This window comes from Lonchura striata, chromosome 24 (assembly GCF_046129695.1).
Source record: "Lonchura striata isolate bLonStr1 chromosome 24, bLonStr1.mat, whole genome shotgun sequence".
NCBI classification, from domain to species: Eukaryota; Metazoa; Chordata; class Aves; order Passeriformes; family Estrildidae; genus Lonchura; species Lonchura striata.
Genome location: NC_134626.1, coordinates 7,181,225 through 7,198,364, shown reverse-complemented (window position 1 = coordinate 7,198,364; position 17,140 = coordinate 7,181,225). Strand labels below are relative to the sequence as shown.

Here is a 17,140-nt window from a genome sequence, read left to right as displayed (position 1 = left end):
GGGAGCAGGCTCTGAGCAGTGCCCTGAGCAGTCCCAGACTGGGGAGCAGGCTCTGAGCAGTGCCCTGAGCAGTCCCAGACTGGGAGCAGGCTCTGAGCAGTGCCCTGAGCAGTCCCAGACTGGGAGCAGGCTCTGAGCAGTGCCCTGAGCAGTCCCAGACTGGGAGCAGGCTCTGAGCACTGCCCTGAGCAGTGCCAGACTGGGAGCAGGCTCTGAGCAGTGCCAGACTGGGAGCAGGCTCTGAGCACTGCTCTGAGCAGTCCCAGACTGGGAGCAGGCTCTGAGCAGTGCCAGACTGGGGAGCAGGCTCTGAGCACTGCCCTGAGCAGTGCCAGACTGGGAGCAGGCTCTGAGCAGTGCCCTGAGCAGTCCCAGACTGGGAGCAGGCTCTGAGCAGTGCCAGACTGGGAGCAGGCTCTGAGCACTGCCCTGAGCAGTCCCAGACTGGGAGCAGGCTCTGAGCAGTGCCAGACTGGGAGCAGGCTCTGAGCAGTCCCAGACTGGGGAGCAGGCTCTGAGCAGTCCCAGACTGGGGAGCAGGCTCTGAGCAGTGCCAGACTGGGGAGCAGTGCCCTGAGCAGTCCCAGACTGGGAGCAGGCTCTGAACACTGCCCTGAGCAGTCCCAGACTGGGAGCAGGCTCTGAGCACTGGTCTGAGCAGTGCCAGACTGGGGAGCAGGCTCTGAGCACTGCTCTGAGCAGTTCCAGACTGGGAGCAGGCTCTGAGCACTGCTCTGAGCACTGCCCTGAGCAGGCTCTGAGCACTGGGCAGCTCCAGGAGCTGCTGGCATGGGGACTTTCCCTCGAGTCATGCAAAAAAATCCTGTTCCTAAAGGAACAAGTTGTATGGAATCATGGACTGGTTTGGGTTGGAAGGAGCTTAAAGATCATCCTGTGCCACCCCTGCCATGGCAGGGACACCTTCCCCTGTCCCAGGCTGCTCCAAGCCCTGCCCAGCCTGGCCTTGGGCACTGCCAGGGATCCAGGGGCAGCCCCAGCTGCTCTGGGCACCTCTGCCAGGGCCTCACACCCTCACAGGGAGGAATAAGCATTCCCTTAATGAACTCTGAAAATTTGAATCCTGGTTTAGGTATTGGCTTTGCTTCCAGGGCTGGTTCAACCTCGTGGTTAAAAAAAAAAAGAAAAAAAAAGAAAAAAAAAAGAAAAGGAAAAATAGTCTTGTTTTCTCAGGAATTACCTCATGTCTGATTAGATACTGAGTTCTCTTCAAAGCCAGAGGATCTTTTAGGCCCTGCCTGGATAAAATTCTTTTATTTACTAGTGAGATCATGCAGGTATCTGGAAAGATAAGCTAGGTAAACATTAAGGTGCCTTTCTCAGTAAGTCTGAGGTAGTGCTGAAGCCACTTGTCTGAGGAATAAACCCTGTTACGCTGATTTATTCTGTAATTTTTGCACACGACAGCCTTCTCCTGACTTCACAGAAACCTGCAGAACCCGCTCCCAGGTGTCAAATCCATTCTCTCAGGGCCTCTAGATCTGCTCATGGGAAATTTGGCAATTAGCTGTGTGTCCTTCTGGTGGTTAATCAAGGGTGGCCGTGCTGGGTTGGAGCCTGGAGGGGAGAGGCTGCTCAGGCTGGGGCCTGACTTCATTCAGCCAGGAGCTGAGCTGCTGTGTGTGCAGAGAGGGAGGTGCTGCTGCAGGCAAACATCCTCCTGGGCTCAGGGAAAGTGCTCTGGGCAGGCTTTAAAGGATGAGGGAACCCGAGGAAAGCACTGGGAGTGCTTGTTTTGAACCTCACCGGGCAAATATTTAGAAGAGAGAAGTGCAGAATGTTGGCACGTGGCTCTTTCCTTCCTGCAGATAAGGATCAGCAACTCACTGGGTGAGATTGTGTCGAGAGATTTATTTTCCTCAGAGTGTCTGGCAAACACAAATCTCTAAAGGTGGTTCACAAGGGCCGGAGAAGACTCTGTGTAAAAATTTAAACCAAAAAAAACCCAACCTTCAAACTCTATAAAGGTGGCTCACAGGGGCTGGAGAAGACTCTGTGTAAAAATTTAAATAAAAAAAACCCCTCAAACTATAAAGGTGGTTCACAGGGGCTGGAGAAGACTCTGTGTAAAAATTTAAATGAAAAAAACCCCTCAAACTACAAAGGTGGTTCACAGGGGCTGGAGAGGACTCTGTGTAAAAATTTAAACAAAAAAAAAAACAACCTTCAAACTCTATAAAAGGTGGCTCACAGGGGCTGGAGAAGACTCTGTGTAAAAATTTAAACCAAAAAAAATAAAAACAACCTCAAACTCTAAAGGTGGTTCACAGGGGCTGGAGAAGACTCAGACTTTAGACTCAGACTTTAGAGATGGTTCACAGGGCCTGTAGAAGACTCTAATAATTTAAAACTAAAAATGGTGGGAAAAAGCAAACCAAACCAACAAAAAGCCCAAGGGTTTCCTCTTGGAAAGGGGATTTGTTATTTAAGAGTGGTCTGCAAAGGGTTTTTCCACTTTTGTGTCCCAGGTGGAAGCATTGCTTAGGAGTGGAACTGTCCAGGAGAGCAAGTCTCAACTAGGCTGGAAAATAAGCTTTGGAGTTTTTTAATGTTTCTTCCTTCACAAGGAGCCAGATGTTCTGTCTGAGTGGGAGTATCTCAGAAATTAGAGCTACTCCAAGGCAGTATTTTTTCATGCAGAAATTTTCATGCAGAACTTTAGCTGGGCTGGAAGCCAGGTTAGTGCCAGTGAGGAGTGTTCTCTGTGCCAAGGTTTTCATGGATCTCCTTGGATCCAGTCACAATTTGCTGGTTCCATGCTCTGTGTGCAGTTGCAGTGGGGCCTGGATTCTGGTTTGACAGCAGCTTCTCCATGCAGCACAACTTTGGTGTCTGAAAGAGGGGAAGTGTTGCATCCTCACCAGGATTTACACTGCACTCTGCTCTGCACAGAGGGGTGCTCTCCATTTTTAAGGTGTTACTTATGGAACCCCAGGGTTTTTCAGGACAATCCACTCCCATCCCCTGCCTGGGCAGGGACTCCTTCCACTGTCCCAGGCTGCTCCAAGCCCAGCTTGAGCACTTCCTCAGCTTCTCCAGGCATTCCACTGTGCCCCCCTGTTCCTGAGCCACCGAGGCTCCCCTTGCCACATTAAGCAGCTGTTTTGGGGTGGGTACAGGCTTTTTTTCAGTGGCAAATCCCTCTGAGTTGGAACCTTGTTGGAATCAGGGCTGAGCTGTGGAGTCCCGAGACTGCCCGTGCTCTGCCTGCCCGAGAACAGGGTGTGATGTTTAACACTGGTGTGGCCTGGGGTTCCAGAGATACTGTGGGGTATCTCTTCTTGCCTGAACTGTCTAATAATAGAAGATAATCCCTGCTGTCCTTCCTGCAGCCCATGACAGACCTGGACACAAAGATCCAAGAAAAGGCCATGAAGGTGGACATGGACATCTGCCGCCGAATCGATATCACGGCCAAGCTGTGCGATGTCGCGCAGCAGCGCAACTCGGAAGACGTTTCCAAGATTTTCCAGGTGATTAGGCCCTGAATTTTCCATAGGGCAGGGCAGGAGGGAGCAGTGCTGAGCAATGTGGTCCAGGTCATTTGCCTTTTCTTGAACTCTCTCTCCGTATTTCCCCCGCTGTCTGTCAGGGTAGCTCTGCTGCAGGAGCTGCTGCAGCAGCAGGAGCACAAAGTGCAGAGAGTTGAACAAAAAAGGAGTCCCAGGATGATCTTTAAGCTGTGCTGTGAGTCTGATGCTAGTCTGCACTGAATGCAGGGAAAAAAAGCAGTGTTACAGGGTCTAGGTTTGTATTCCTCCCTCCCATTTGTTCCTTCACAAGTGACAGGTTTTAAGCTCGTGGAACTGTCATCTGAATGTTCTTATTTCTGGCTCGAGCTCTGTGGCCAGAAATAACATTTCTGTGATGGTGAGCTCTGGCTGCTCCAGTTGCTTTCCTTGGAGCTCCCTGGAGCTCGAAGGAAAGTCCTTTAATTTGCTCCCAAAGCTCCTGGACAGCTCTGCCTGGATCAAGGCTGTCACTCCCAGTGCAGCTGGTCTTGTCACAACTGCAGTTTCAGCTCTGATGAACCCTCCTTCCTTCTGCTTCCATCTGAATGTGTCTTGTTCAGGCTTTCAGTAAATCTGACGCTTTTCTGTGTATAGTGATAGCACACAGTGTGCTAAGTGCTGTCCAGAAACTGTAAAGGATCCTTGTGGGCTCTGCTGGTGAAGCTGTAGAAATGTTTGATGCTTTTTTCCCCTTGTGTTCCCCAAAAGACTCAAACTTCCTCAGAGAATTATTCCTCTGGGAAGTTGAGCCACTGTATGATGCCAGTGCCTCCTTCTTGTCTCTGAGGAGAATTGCTGAGTCTTTCTGCTCAGAGGTGACTGCAGAGCACACTCCTGGTCAGGACTGCAGGGGTTAAAATGACCAGGAGGATGACACCTTGGAGAGCAAAACCAACAAGGGATGGTTTGTGTGCCAAGAAGAGGGAAAACTGCTGTAGGTTGGGAGTGGATGATGTGTTTGAGGTTCTGGCACCAGCTGGGAGCATCCTGTGTTCCCAGCCCTGTGGGATCCTTTGGGATCTGGGAGCATCTTGTGTGTTCCCAACCTCTGGGATCCTCTGGGATCTGGGAGCATCTTATGTGTTCCCAGCCCTCTGGGATCTGGGAGCATCTTGTGTGTTCCCAACCTCTGGGATCCTCTGGGAGCATCCTGTGTGTTCCCAACCTCTGGGATCCTCTGGGATCTGGGAGCATCTTGTGTGTTCCCAGCCCTCTGGGATCTGGGAGCATCCTGTGTGTTCCCTCTGTGGCCCTTGAGTTCCCTGAACTTCATTTCCTGGGGGCTGTCCAGGCTTTTCCATGGCTCAGCCAACCCTTCTTGTGTGCTGAGGATTCTCAATCTGCTGCTGCTGGGGTGGGGCTGGCCCTGGAACAAAGGCTCTCTGGAAACTCCTCCCTGGAATAAAGGCTCTCTGGAAATTCCTCCTTGGAATAAAGGCTCTCTTGGAAAGGCTTCCTGTCTGTTCCTTGCTGGGGTTCTGTGCTGGAGGCCACACCTGTGGTGGTGGCAGGAGAGGGAGAGTTCTGTCACTGCTCTCTGCCCAGGCACTGCTGCCCCTTGTGCTTCGCCCTGGCTCATCCCAGCCTTCCCCTGGCTCATCCCAGGCTCTGCATGGCTCTGGCAGGTGCCGGGCCGGGCTCAGTGAGCACACGAAGGTCCGGGGGGCGCTGGCAGCCTGCAGCTCGCTTTGCTCTCCCCAGCTGCTTCCCGTGCTCCTGCCGCGCTCTCAGGCCGGCAGGGATCCCCGGCTCCCGGGAGCTGCTGGGCAGCCAGGCCCACTCCCCCTGCCTCCTCTCCTCCCCTCCCACCCCGATTCCCCTCCCAAGCCCTGCAGTCACTGCTGCTCTCTCCACTCAGGTGGCTTCCAAGAAGAAGGAGAGGAAGCTGCCGTCGGACGAGGAGCTGTCGGAGCAGGACGCGGACAACGGGAGGTTCTCGGATGATGAGGTCAGCTGCTCCCTCAACATCACGGATGAGATGAAGAGGATGTTCAACCAGCTGTGAGTACCCAGGGAAATGCTCCTGACAGGCAGCCTGAGCTGGAATCTCTGAGCTGCCAGCGTGGCACGGGCCAGGAGGCTTCGGGGAAGTTCAAATAAAATTATCGAATTTCGGCTCCTCCCTCAAGTGGGAGGGACTACAGAGGATATAAAAAATACAAATTGATTTTGCTATCCTGGGCTGTTGCAAAATAGGGAAAAACACAATGAAAAAGGGTCAAAACCAGGAGTCTGTTCTGCATGTCGGGCTGAATATTTGATTTCTAGAGTTTGCTGCTGCTTGGCTGGATAGAATTTGAACTGAAAGCTCAGCTTGGGGTAGATACAAACCTCTGAAGTTTTTTGTGATGTTTTTGAGTTGGGCTGCAGGCAAATGGGGAGCGGTGGATCTGTCTGGAAGGTCAGTGGACAGCAGTTTATAGACATCAGGAATGTTGGTGTTGTCAGCTTTGTTGCTGCAAAGTCCAATATCCCACACTGGATGAACTGGAGCTTATTTTACCAAAAGCTTTATCCCTAAACTAAATATTTTTGCCTAGAACTCTATCCCAAAGCAAAGCTTTACCCCAAACCAAATTCCTCCCAAGAAGGAAGTTTGTAACAGCCCAGGAGGGACTCTCAGCACGTGGTGCTGCTCTGAGCAGTTCAGGGAGGTGGCTGGAGGTGTGCCTTGTGTCCCCTTCTCCCATCAGGGCCACGATGGGGGTGGCCACAGCCTGGTGAGGCTTTTTGGGCTCTCTGCTGTTCTCTTCTGGCAGAGAAGAGCCCTGAGCAGCACCCTGGGGCTGGGTCCCTGTCGGAATCTGTGGTATTGATGATTCTGAGATTGTAGAAAGTCTCTGTCTGTCAGCCCCCTGCCAAAGCAGAAGCCATAATTGGTCTGTGCTGTTTCCAGGTTGTTTATTCTGTTTATCTCTCACATGTTCTGCTGCCCTGCCCAGCTCTGTCCTGCAGGGCAGCGTGTGGGGCTCTGCCCTCAGTGGGATGTGACAAACATTCAATACCAGAAACTCCCTGGGCTGGATTGACAAGAACGTGCCAATATCTGTCACCTACGTTGGACAGTGTGTCCCCAGCCTGAACCAACAGAAAAATGCCAACACCACAGTGAGACATGGAGGGTGTGAAGAAGGAGAAAAAGGACAAGGCACACCCAATTTCCTCCAGCTTGTGTCCTTTGAACCCCTAATCTAGAATCCTAAAATTTTACTTTTGCACCCGTGCCACATTGAATTATTACTGATATCAAACACTCAGAGCTGGTAATTCATTCTGTAAGGTTGAAAACTCTTTTCCATGGGCAGAGATCACAGCCAGTGTCTCTGGGGGCTCTGTCCAGGGGGTTCCTGACCCCTGCCAGGGTCCCAGGGCAGCCAGAGGGAAGCTCTGCATTCCCACGGGTCCCCTGCCAGCTCCTGCAGTGACAGCAGAGAGCAGAGCCCGCAGGGCTTTCCCACCCAGGGCAGCACAGGGTTTGTGTGGGGATGGTCTGGGCACCACCAGCTCCTCCTCTGCTGTCAGACACTGCCAGGAGTTCTGTTTCAGGGGAGCATTTCCTCCTTTCTGCCTGAATTCCCTGTGTGGGATGGATGGTTTTTGCCAAAGCTGTGGGTGATTTCCCTTGTTAGGGCTCCTTTCAGATGTCTTTAGGCCCTCAGTAACAATCAGTGTAATAAATACAGATTTTTGACTTCTCCACTGCTACAATCAGTGTGACAGCAGGCAGTGTGTGGATTTTTTAAAAACGCAAGAAGTTAAAATGTACCTGCTAGGTTGGTCATGCATTTGGGTTTTAATTTTGTTCCCAAACCTGCCCTGCGATACCCAGTTGTTTTTGGTCCTGCTAATGAAATTCTTATCTCCAGGTCCCATTACCTGTGGCACAAAGTGCTACAGGAGCCTTGGTGAAAGTGTTGGTGGCTCATTGGGGATGGGCTTGGGGTCTTTGTGAAGTAGAAAATAATAGCTTAGAAATAGATAGAGGAGCTGGTATCATTAACAAAAACAAAACAACTTGCTTTTTAGCTGTAATGAATTTATTTTTTAATAATTAAGTAGCACAAAATCTGAACTGCAGTGGGTTTTGTGTGAGGTCAGTCCAGGAGCCTTTGTGCTCTCTGACCAGGACAGATCATGGAAAAAGAAAACGATTTGAAGAAGTGGAATTGCAAAAGGCACAATCATAAGTGTCCAAGTGTTTTAAATGACATTTTTGCAGTGCTGCTGATCCACACCAACCTCCTGTCCCTTGCCACACTCTGCAGCCTCCAGGAACAGCATCAGGCTCTTTCCTGAGATGGTATCAGCTCAGAGGAAGTGAACTAAAGCCATAAAAATGCATCAGCATGGAATCCAGGCTGCTTAGGGAGAATTTGCAGCTCTTTGTCAGGGCTCCTTAAACAGGATGAGGAGCAGCTACTGCTCTGTGCAACTTTCCTTTATTGCACAAGGTTTGAGCAGATAAGGGTGTGAAAGGCCACTGCTGCCTGCGTGCTCTGCCCTCAGCACTGCAGCAGTGTGTGTGCCCTGCACAGCTGGGCTGCAGCAGGGTCTGTGTGTGCCCTGCACAGCTGGGCTGCAGCAGTGTCTCTCTGCATGCCCTGCACAGCTGGGCTGCAGCAGTGTCTCTCTGCATGCCCTGCACACCTGGGCTGCAGCAGGGTCTGTGTGCCCTGCACACCTGGGCTGCAGCAGTGTCTGCATGCCCTGCACAGCTCAGCTGCAGCAGGGTCTCTGCATGCCCTGCACAGCTGGGCTGCAGCAGTGTCTCTCTGCATGCCCTGCACAGCTGGGCTGCAGCAGTGTCTGCATGCCCTGCACAGCTGGGCTGCAGCAGGGTCTGCATGCCCTGCACAGCTGGGCTGCAGCAGGGTCTGTCTGCGTGCCCTGCACAGCTCAGCTGCAGCAGGGTTTGTGTGCCCTGCACAGCTCAGCTGCAGCAGGTCTGCATGCCCTGCACAGCTCAGCTGCAGCAGGGTCTCTGCATGCCCTGCACAGCTGGGCTGCAGCAGTGTCTGCATGCTCTGCACAGCTCAGCTGCAGCAGTGTCTGCATGCCCTGCACAGCTCAGCTGCAGCAGGGTCTCTGCATGCCCTGCACAGCTGGGCTGCAGCAGTGTCTGCATGCCCTGCACAGCTGGGGGGCTCAGCCTTTTCATCATCCCTGTTCCTCCAGCCCCGCTGTGTTCCAAGGGCTGCAGGGAGCCCTTGGCCGAACCCCCCGTGAAATCCTCGCGGCTTCCGAGCCTTGTGGCGTCCCCGGGGCTGTGTCTGGGCTCCTTTCCTTGGGAGGAAAGAACAGCTCCAAGCATTCCTGTGGTTTTGCAAACAGGGGAAGCTCCTGTGCAGCTCCATCTGGAGGGCAGAGCCAGGCCTTGTGCTCGCAGCAGCAGCTCCAACAAGGATCTTTTATTCTGCCCTGGGGTGGCAGAGAGCCCAGGAGAGAGGGGCCTGGGCAGTGGCACAGGCTGTTTGTAAAAGCTGTGAGGGTTTCCAGCCGCTGCATTGTCCCCCCATTCAGCTCTCACAGCCCATTTTTCTAGACAATTAATTAAAGGACTGCGGGAGCGGGGCTGGAGTGCTTTGGTTAATGCCTGTTTGTTCTCTCAGCCGGGAAACCTTTGATTTCGATGACGACTGTGACAGTTTAACGTGGGAGGAGAACGAGGAAACGCTGCTGCTGTGGGAAGACTTCACCAACTGCAACCCCTCCATTGACCTCCAAGGAGAGGTGAGTTCATTCCCGTTATTTTCTCCAACTCTTCTCTGCAGAAACTCTCCCTCAGCTACTCCTTTACAGCCATTTGAGCCTGTGGGTGTTTGACTGGTGATCTGGTTTGCCACACAAACTGACTTTGATTTTAAAATCCTCTTAGTGCTTCCCCTCTCTGGGTGATTTGCAGTCTGTGCAATCACTTTATTGGCCAAACTTTACTTCCTTGGCTCCTTCAGACTGATAATTTAAAATACTGAGTGAGAGGTGAAGGATCCAAGGTGTCCATTCCAGGAGCATCAGGGAATCTGTCACCCTTTCGAGCTTTCTCTAAAGCTCTGGGTTGGCAGGAAGGAGGTTTAGATTTGATATTAAGAAAGAAATCCTTCCCTGTGAGGGTGGGGGTGCCCAGGGAAGCTGTGGCTGCTCCATCCCTGGCAGTGCCCAAGGCCAGGCTGGATGGGCTGGGAGCAGCCTGGGACAGTGGAAGGTGTCCCTGCCCATGGTGAACTTCGAGCTCCTTCCAGCCCAAGCCGGTCTGGGATTCTGTGATCTTCCACAGCGCCTCACCTTCTCTGTGAATCCTCATTCACACTTTAATGATGATAATATGTGGACAGTTGTTCCTGCGGGGAGCTGAGCAGCCTCGGTGTGGGCTGGGAGGTGTTGAAGGGTGTCAATCCCATCCCAAGAATCTTGTGCTTCCCTCTGCCCAGTCAGTGGGGATCTGCTGGCAGTGGTGGATAATGAACAGCTTCCTTTTAATCCTAAAATCCCGGGGAAATTCAGCTAATCCAGCCACTGCAGAGCCTTCTTAAACCAGCCTGGAGAGGGCTGGGAATGGGCTAGGAATGACTGGGAATGGGCTAGGAGCAGTCTGGGAATGGCTGGGAACGGGCTGGGAGTGGCTGTGGATGGACTGGCAGGGAATGGGTCTGGGAATTGCATGGAAAAGTCTGGGAAGGGACTGGGAGTTGCTGGGACTGGCAGGGCAAGATGGAATGGCTGGGAATGGTTGGGAATGGCAGGGAACAGCCTGGGAATGATGGAATGGCAGGGAATGGTTGGGAATGGCAGGGAACAGCCTGGGAATGATGGAGTGACTGGGAATGGTTGGGAATGGCTGGGAATGGCAGGGAACAGCCTGGGAATGGGAATGGCTGGGAATGGCAGGGAATAGCCTGGGAATGATTGATTGACTGGGAATGGTTGGGAATGGCAGGGAACAGCCTGGGAATGGGAATGGCTGGGAATGGCAGGGAATAGCCTGGGAATTATTGATTGACTGGGAATGGTTGGGAATGGCTGGGAATGGCAGGGAACAGCCTGGGAATGGAATGGCTGGGAACAGCTGGGAATTATGGAATGGCTGGGAATGGTTGGGAATGGCCTGGGAATGATGGAGTGACTGGGAATGAGTGGGAATGGCTGGGAATGGTTGGGAACAGCCTGGGAATGATGGAGTGTCTGGGAATGAGTGGGAATGGCTGGGAACAGCCTGGGAATGATGGAATGGCTGGGAATGGTTGGGAATGGCTGGGAATGGCAGGGAACAGCCTGGGAGTGGAAATGGCTGGGAATGGTTGGGAACAGCTGGGAATTATGGAATGGCTGGGAATGGTTGGGAACAGCCTGGGAATGATGGAGTGACTGGGAATGGCTGGGAATGGCTGGGAATAGCCTGGGGATGATGGAGTGGCTGGGAATGGCAGGGAACAGCCTGGGAATGATGGAATGGCTGGGAACAGCCTGGGGATGATGGAGTGACTGGGAATGGCAGGGAACAGCCTGGAAATGATGCAGTGACTGGGAATGGCTGGGAATGGCAGGGAACAGCCTGGGGTGATGGAGTGGCTGGGAATGGCTGGGAATGGTCAGGAACAGCCTGTGGATGATGGAGTGGCTGGGAATGGCTGGGAATGGCTGGGAACAGCCTGGGGTGATGGAGTGGCTGGGAATGGCTGGGAATGGCTGGGAATAGCCTGGGGATGATGGAGTGACTGGGAATGGCTGGGAATGGCTGGGAACAGCCTGGGAATGATGGAGTGACTGGGAATGGCTGGGAATGGCTGGGAACAGCCTGGGGATGATGGAGTGGCTGGGAATGGCTGGGAACAGCCTGGGGATGATGGAGTGGCTGGGAATGGCTGGGGATAGCCTGGGGATGATGGAGTGGCAGGGAACAGCCTGGGGATGATGGAGTGGCTGGGAATGGCCGTGTCAGTGCCTCGCTGCGCAGCACAGGCCGGGAGGAGGGAGGTGGGAGGTGATCCCACCGCCTCCGGCCGGGAAGATGCTGAGGCAGCAGCCTGGGCCGAACCGGTGCCGTTCGTGTTGCGCCTCCCCGGGCCTGGATCATCCATCCGGAGCTGCAGGAGCCTCTGGGGATTACTGGGAGCTGCTGGGGCTGCAGAAAGCGCGGAGAGCTGGAGCGGAGAGCGGCAGGGTGATAACGAGGAGGCTCGTGCAGGAATTAATGACAGCTGATTTGATTTGCATACTCCGGGCGTGCCTGGCTGAGCGCAGCAATAGCGCCGAGCCCAGGCCCCGCGCGGGGAAACGCTAAAGATTTTAAGAAGCTTAAATCCTTCTAAATGAAAATTATACAAGGAAAGGGTAGATTTGGCTTGTAGATGGAGGTTCAGAATAAAGACTGCTCCGGCTGTGCCTGCTCTTTAACATGTGCTTTACATGCCTGAATCTTCCTTCCGTGGGTTTTATTCCTTTCAAGTTCTTACACGCTGCCCTCGCCACCTTCTTTTATGACCTTCCTCCTTAAAGCTCTTCTGCATATAAAAGGATCAGCGGGATGATTCTTGTAACTCCAGGCTGGATAGCGTGGTGTGGGTACCAGGAACGAGCCCTGGAAATCTGCCACAGATGTGGCCGGAGCATGGAAACCCCATTAACACTCATTGGTGCAGTTGTGTTAATTTGAGGATAGTTTTTAATGGAAAATGGAGGTGGCTGAAGACTTGAAAGAGGGAACAGTGACATTGTGGTGCCTTTTTGGGCAGCACCAAACAGCTCTGTGTGTTTGGGAGTCCAGACTGTGCTGTCAGTCCAAAGGAGGAGCTTTCCTGTGGGACAGCATTTGTTCCTGCTTTATCCAGCAGTGCAGGAATTCCAGTGGGAATCCGTGTGTGCACTGGAGAGTGATGATCTGTAACTGGAAAATGAGAATTCCAGTGCAAAGCTGTGAGTAGCAGTGTGGTCAGTGTAGGGAAAATTAGAAGTTTCATGTCTGGAGAGCAATTCCAGTCTGTCCAAGTGTGATCAGGCTGTGAAAGGCTCAGGAAAATCCAGGGGGTTGGTGCTGTGGAATGCAGCAGGTGCATGGGTTTAATTGCTGGAGCCTTGGTCAGACCTTGCCTTTTGTGTCCAGAGCTGTGGGCAAGGCACAGAAATGTTTTCCTGGTATTCCAGATTGAAGAAGAATATTCCTGGCCTATGAAAAGGTGTCTTTAAAAAATCAGTGCATAAAGGAACAGAACAACCTGCATTTCCAGGGGAGGTTAAGTAAAATCTTCAGTTCACCCCTGAAGTCCTTTATTTCCTTGCTAATTGTTTGTGTCCTTTCCCCTGCAGGAAGAAAACCTGGGAAACTTGATCCACGAGACAGAGTCGTTCTTCAAAACGAGAGACAAGGAATACCAGGAGACAATAGGGCAGATAGAGGTGAGGAAGGGGAGTTGTTCCTGATGGATGGACACAGCACAGCGCTGTGCTCTGGGGTGTCCCTGAGGGAAGCAGGAATGTCCATACATCCAAGAATGCAAAGGCATTTCCCTCTGGCGTGCCCTGGGGATTTTCCTAAATGCCATTCTCTGGGCTATTATTGCTCCATACTTCAGCACTGAGCATAAATCTGAGGCTGGTGGAGAGAGAACCTGCAGAACAAAGGGAATAAAACACACTATTATTCTTTTTTCCCCGCTTTGTTCTGCGTGTCCACCCTCACCCTGGGAAGTGCTTCCCAGGACTTGGCCTCACAGGTTGCCAGAAACAGCAGCTGGAGCTTCTCAAAATCTCTGTCCTGCCTGGAACTGCTTTCATTAATTACTGCCTGTTGACAAACAAGGTGCCAAGAGCAGGAAAAGCCCTGCAGGGCTGTTCAGAACCATCAGGGGCTGATTGCCCTTGCTGGGCTCGGGACTGCTTTGGCAGCTAGGAGCAGTGAGGTGAAACACTGTGGGCTGTCTGGGTGGGCTCTGGGCAGCTGAGGCAGGGTGAGAAGTGCAGGGAAACCCCGATTGCTCCTCCCCTGAAGCTGATTCCTTGCTCTTCTTTGCCCCAGCTGGAGCTGGCCACAGCCAAGAGCGACATGAACCGGCACCTGCACGAGTACATGGAGATGTGCAGCATGAAACGGGGCCTGGACGTGCAGATGGAGACCTGCAGGAGGCTCATCAAGGGCTCAGCTGACAGGTAGGGACTCCTCTGCTGCCCCAGCAGCTCCTTCCTGCTGGAGTTCTGGCTGCTGGGAATTTCAGCCTTTCTGTGCTGACAGGCTCTGACCCCCAGGAAAGCACTGCATTGACCTGGAGCCCTGGAGAAGGCTTCCAAAATAATTGGGATTATAGGTGTGTGGTTGGTTAGAAGTGTGTAGTATCACAGGGTGGAAATCTTAGAGTTTGGGGTTTTAGAATATAGTAATATATATGGAGCAAGATGGAGGTTTTAGGGTGGAGGTTGGTCCTTCTTCTTCACCTTCTTCTTCACCTTCTTCTTCACCTTCTTCTTCACCTTCATCTTCACGTTCTTCACCTTCTTCTTCACCTTCTTCTTCACCTTCTTCACCTTCTTCACCTTCATCTTCACCTTCATCTTCACGTTCTTCACGTTCTTCACCTTCTTCACCTTCTTCACCTTCTTCACCTTCATCTTCATGGGTTTGGGTGGTATTTTGTAACTGGACAGAAAAGCCTTCATTGCGGACTTGGAGGGATTAGTTATTGGGTTAAAAGTGAAAATAATTTAGGTGTCATTTCACAGTTGGATAGTTTAGCCTTAAAAGGCATTGTAGAGAAAGATGGTTGGCCATTTTGTGCCTTGTTGGTAAAGGACTGCAGAACTCACTACTGTGGGCTGTAACATGGACAAGAAATAACAAACACCTGAGTCTGAGCATGAACCACATCTCGAGTGCCTTCAATCCTGACCCTGACAGAGGTAGAAAAAGAAGCTGGAAACCAGCACATCCCCTCCTGGGTCTGGTGCTGGAGAGGGCACCTAGGACAGAGGCTAGGCAGAGGTAAAGGAATAAAGTAGGGATTTATTGAAAGGCCTTCGAAGATACACCTTGGGCAGTGCAAGAGCCTGGCTGTGACTGCACCCAAGATGGACCATGGGTCATGAGTTTTCACAGTTTTATAAGTTTAGTCCATTTGCACATTGTGGGGTAATTGTCCTATTACAGCTTCAGGTAATGAAGTCACATCCTCCCAGTTTGTTTTTGTTCACACTTTTTGGGGCCTGAAGCTGCAATAGTTCCCCTTGGTTCTGGGGCTGGAAAAGGATTGTTTTTTCTGACTAAACTGTGAAGAGAACTTGCTAACACTCTGTGTGAAGTTCAGAGTTACTAATGCAGCACAGAATCTGAGAAATACGAAAGCTAAAACTTAAGGCATCAGTTCCTGCCAGCCTGGGCTAAAGGCAGCACTGTCACTTGGTGGCCTTGTCCTTTGGAGAATCTCGTGTCCCAGATCAGCCTGAAAGGGGGCCTGCAGCAGAGTGTGGGGTCCTGTTCCCTGGAAAGCCCCAAGGGTTCAGCACCTGCTCCTAAACACAGGGAGCTCCAGCTCAGCTGGACTTGCAGTCTTTAACATCTCAGATTTAGAACTCTTAAAACCCCAAATTAAATCTCGACTCTGGACTTACATGAAGAACTTGGTTTTTTAATCTTCTCATGTGTTAAGAACCTTACACTGTGAGGGATTTCTCTTATCTCTTGCTCAACCCTGGTAGAACAAGATGATAAACTTTCCATTTTCAGGGCTCTGGGTATTAGGGATGCTGAGAGTAAACCTGGGCCATCCCCATCAGTAAACCTGGGCCAGCCTCTGTAGTTGTGTAGGGGATTGGGGGGGTGGGCTGATATTTACTGTAAACCCAAAAGTTTAATTTTATTAAAGTTTTTTTTTTTTTTTAATAGCCTGAGGGAATGCCAGTGTTAAATGTTAATAAAGGGGTTTTTAAATAGTACTGGGAAGGGAAAGTGACTCTTTTCTTGTAAGACTTTTTTTCTTCCTTCTGTCATGGATATGTAACTTTTGGGCTGCACCTTTCCCTGCAGGAATTCTCCATCCCCCAGCTCGGTAGCCAGCAGTGACTCAGGAAACACAGACGAAATTCAGGATGACTTGGACAGAGAGACGGACGTGGAGCCCATGGTCAGCTGATAGCAAGTGGGAGCATTCCAGTCAAGGGCAAGATGGAGAGAGAAGATTCCAAACCAATTGCTGGGGGAAAGGTGGAAGACTCGAGAGCCCCCTCAGAGGGACTCTGAGGACTCATTCCTACACACATCCCCTCCCAGCCACGGATTGGTGCTGTACATTTCTATTGTTCTACAAACCATGAATGCAGAGTCCTGTAGGAAACACGGTGTTTCAATTGTGCCTTTGCCCCAAGCTGAGCCACTTTGAGCTCCAGTGGAACATTAATAGCAGGTGTTTTTATAAAATATATTATTTAAAAAAAAAACCAAAAAGCAACCAAAGCTGGTGGCAGCAGAGGATGGTGCTGCAGAGGCTCTGGGTACTTTAATAAGCTGCTGGTTTTATTGAGCTGCTGCACTGATTGGCAAAAGCAACATTGGCAAAAAGAGCAGCAGAACCAAGACAATTGTGGTGCAATTACCGATGTCTGGCACAAGAAAAAAAAAAAAAAGAATTGCCTCCAAATTGAACTGCAAATGTTTAAAAATAACAGCGGGTTTGGAGACAGCTCGCAGGGTGAAGCAGTTCTACAAAATTCATTGGGTTTTCTTCATCCCACCTTTTGGGGTGAGGGAGCCTTTGGGATGTGTCCAAGGTTTCTTCTGGACTCAGGACCTGGAGGAGCAGGACTCAGCTCGGTGGCAAAGCAGGGGGGCACAGGAGGGGTCACTGGGGGGGGACTATCACTGAGTAACTTCTATGCAAAAACAACAAAAAAAAAAAGCTCGCCTTATTTATACGGAATGTTTGGTCCCTGCTGGGCTACAGTTATCCCTTGGGAAAAGGAAAGCTAAACCCACATTTGCACACTTAGATGTCTGTAGAGCTTCTTTTGAGGTGGAATGTCGTATCACAATGCCTTTGTTTCCAGTGGTTGGATTAGGAGGGGGGTCAGCCCTGGTTTGTGTCGTTTTTCAGGGTTTCTTTATTTAGTGTTTGCAGATTTTCCTTTGCTGACAGAGATAACTCCATTTATGCTGCTTCCATGGTGTGTAGAGTGGGGTAGGTGAAGCATCAGGATAAACTGACCTAGGTGTGGGCTGGAGACAGGACTTTGGGAGAGGTCCAGAGCACTGTTCTTGGGGAAGGCTGAACACTGGGAAATGCTGGAATCCTTTTTAGGGCGTAGTAAACTGAATCCCAAAGTGCTGCTGTCCTAGAACTGGGGAGGAACAGCCACGTGCTTTCTCTGTGAGAAAGTGGCAAGACCTTGGCTTTGCCCATCTTTCTGCATTTTTACCCAGGAGAAGCAGCATCAAAGTCGGATCACGTGGTGGTGGCTGAGGAAACCCCGGCCCCACTGAGCTCTTCACAGTTAGAGTGGGAATTGTAGCCCCTCAGCCAGGTAAAAACAGGGTATAAACCTCAGCCAATAACTTCTTGTTTGTTTTTAAACCAAGATTGAGAACGTAGTTGATACTGCCCAAAGCCAGCTGTGGGGTTAAGCAGTGGTTGGAA

The 17,140-nt window shown here is 51.4% G+C and overlaps 1 protein-coding gene across 1 annotated transcript in view; it reads left to right on the top strand.

The window, feature by feature from the left end:
• Positions 1-16,495, top strand: part of IFFO2 (intermediate filament family orphan 2) — a 46,995-nt gene extending 30,500 nt beyond the window's left edge. The window contains exons 4-9 of the mRNA XM_021533790.3: positions 3,351-3,491; positions 5,389-5,531; positions 9,140-9,260; positions 12,831-12,920; positions 13,540-13,670; positions 15,538-16,495. Coding sequence (XP_021389465.1) covers positions 3,351-3,491; positions 5,389-5,531; positions 9,140-9,260; positions 12,831-12,920; positions 13,540-13,670; positions 15,538-15,643 — 732 coding nt within the window. The 3' untranslated portion in view covers positions 15,644-16,495. The remainder of the gene's footprint in view (positions 1-3,350; positions 3,492-5,388; positions 5,532-9,139; positions 9,261-12,830; positions 12,921-13,539; positions 13,671-15,537) is intronic.
• The last annotated feature ends 645 nt before the right edge of the window (positions 16,496-17,140 follow it).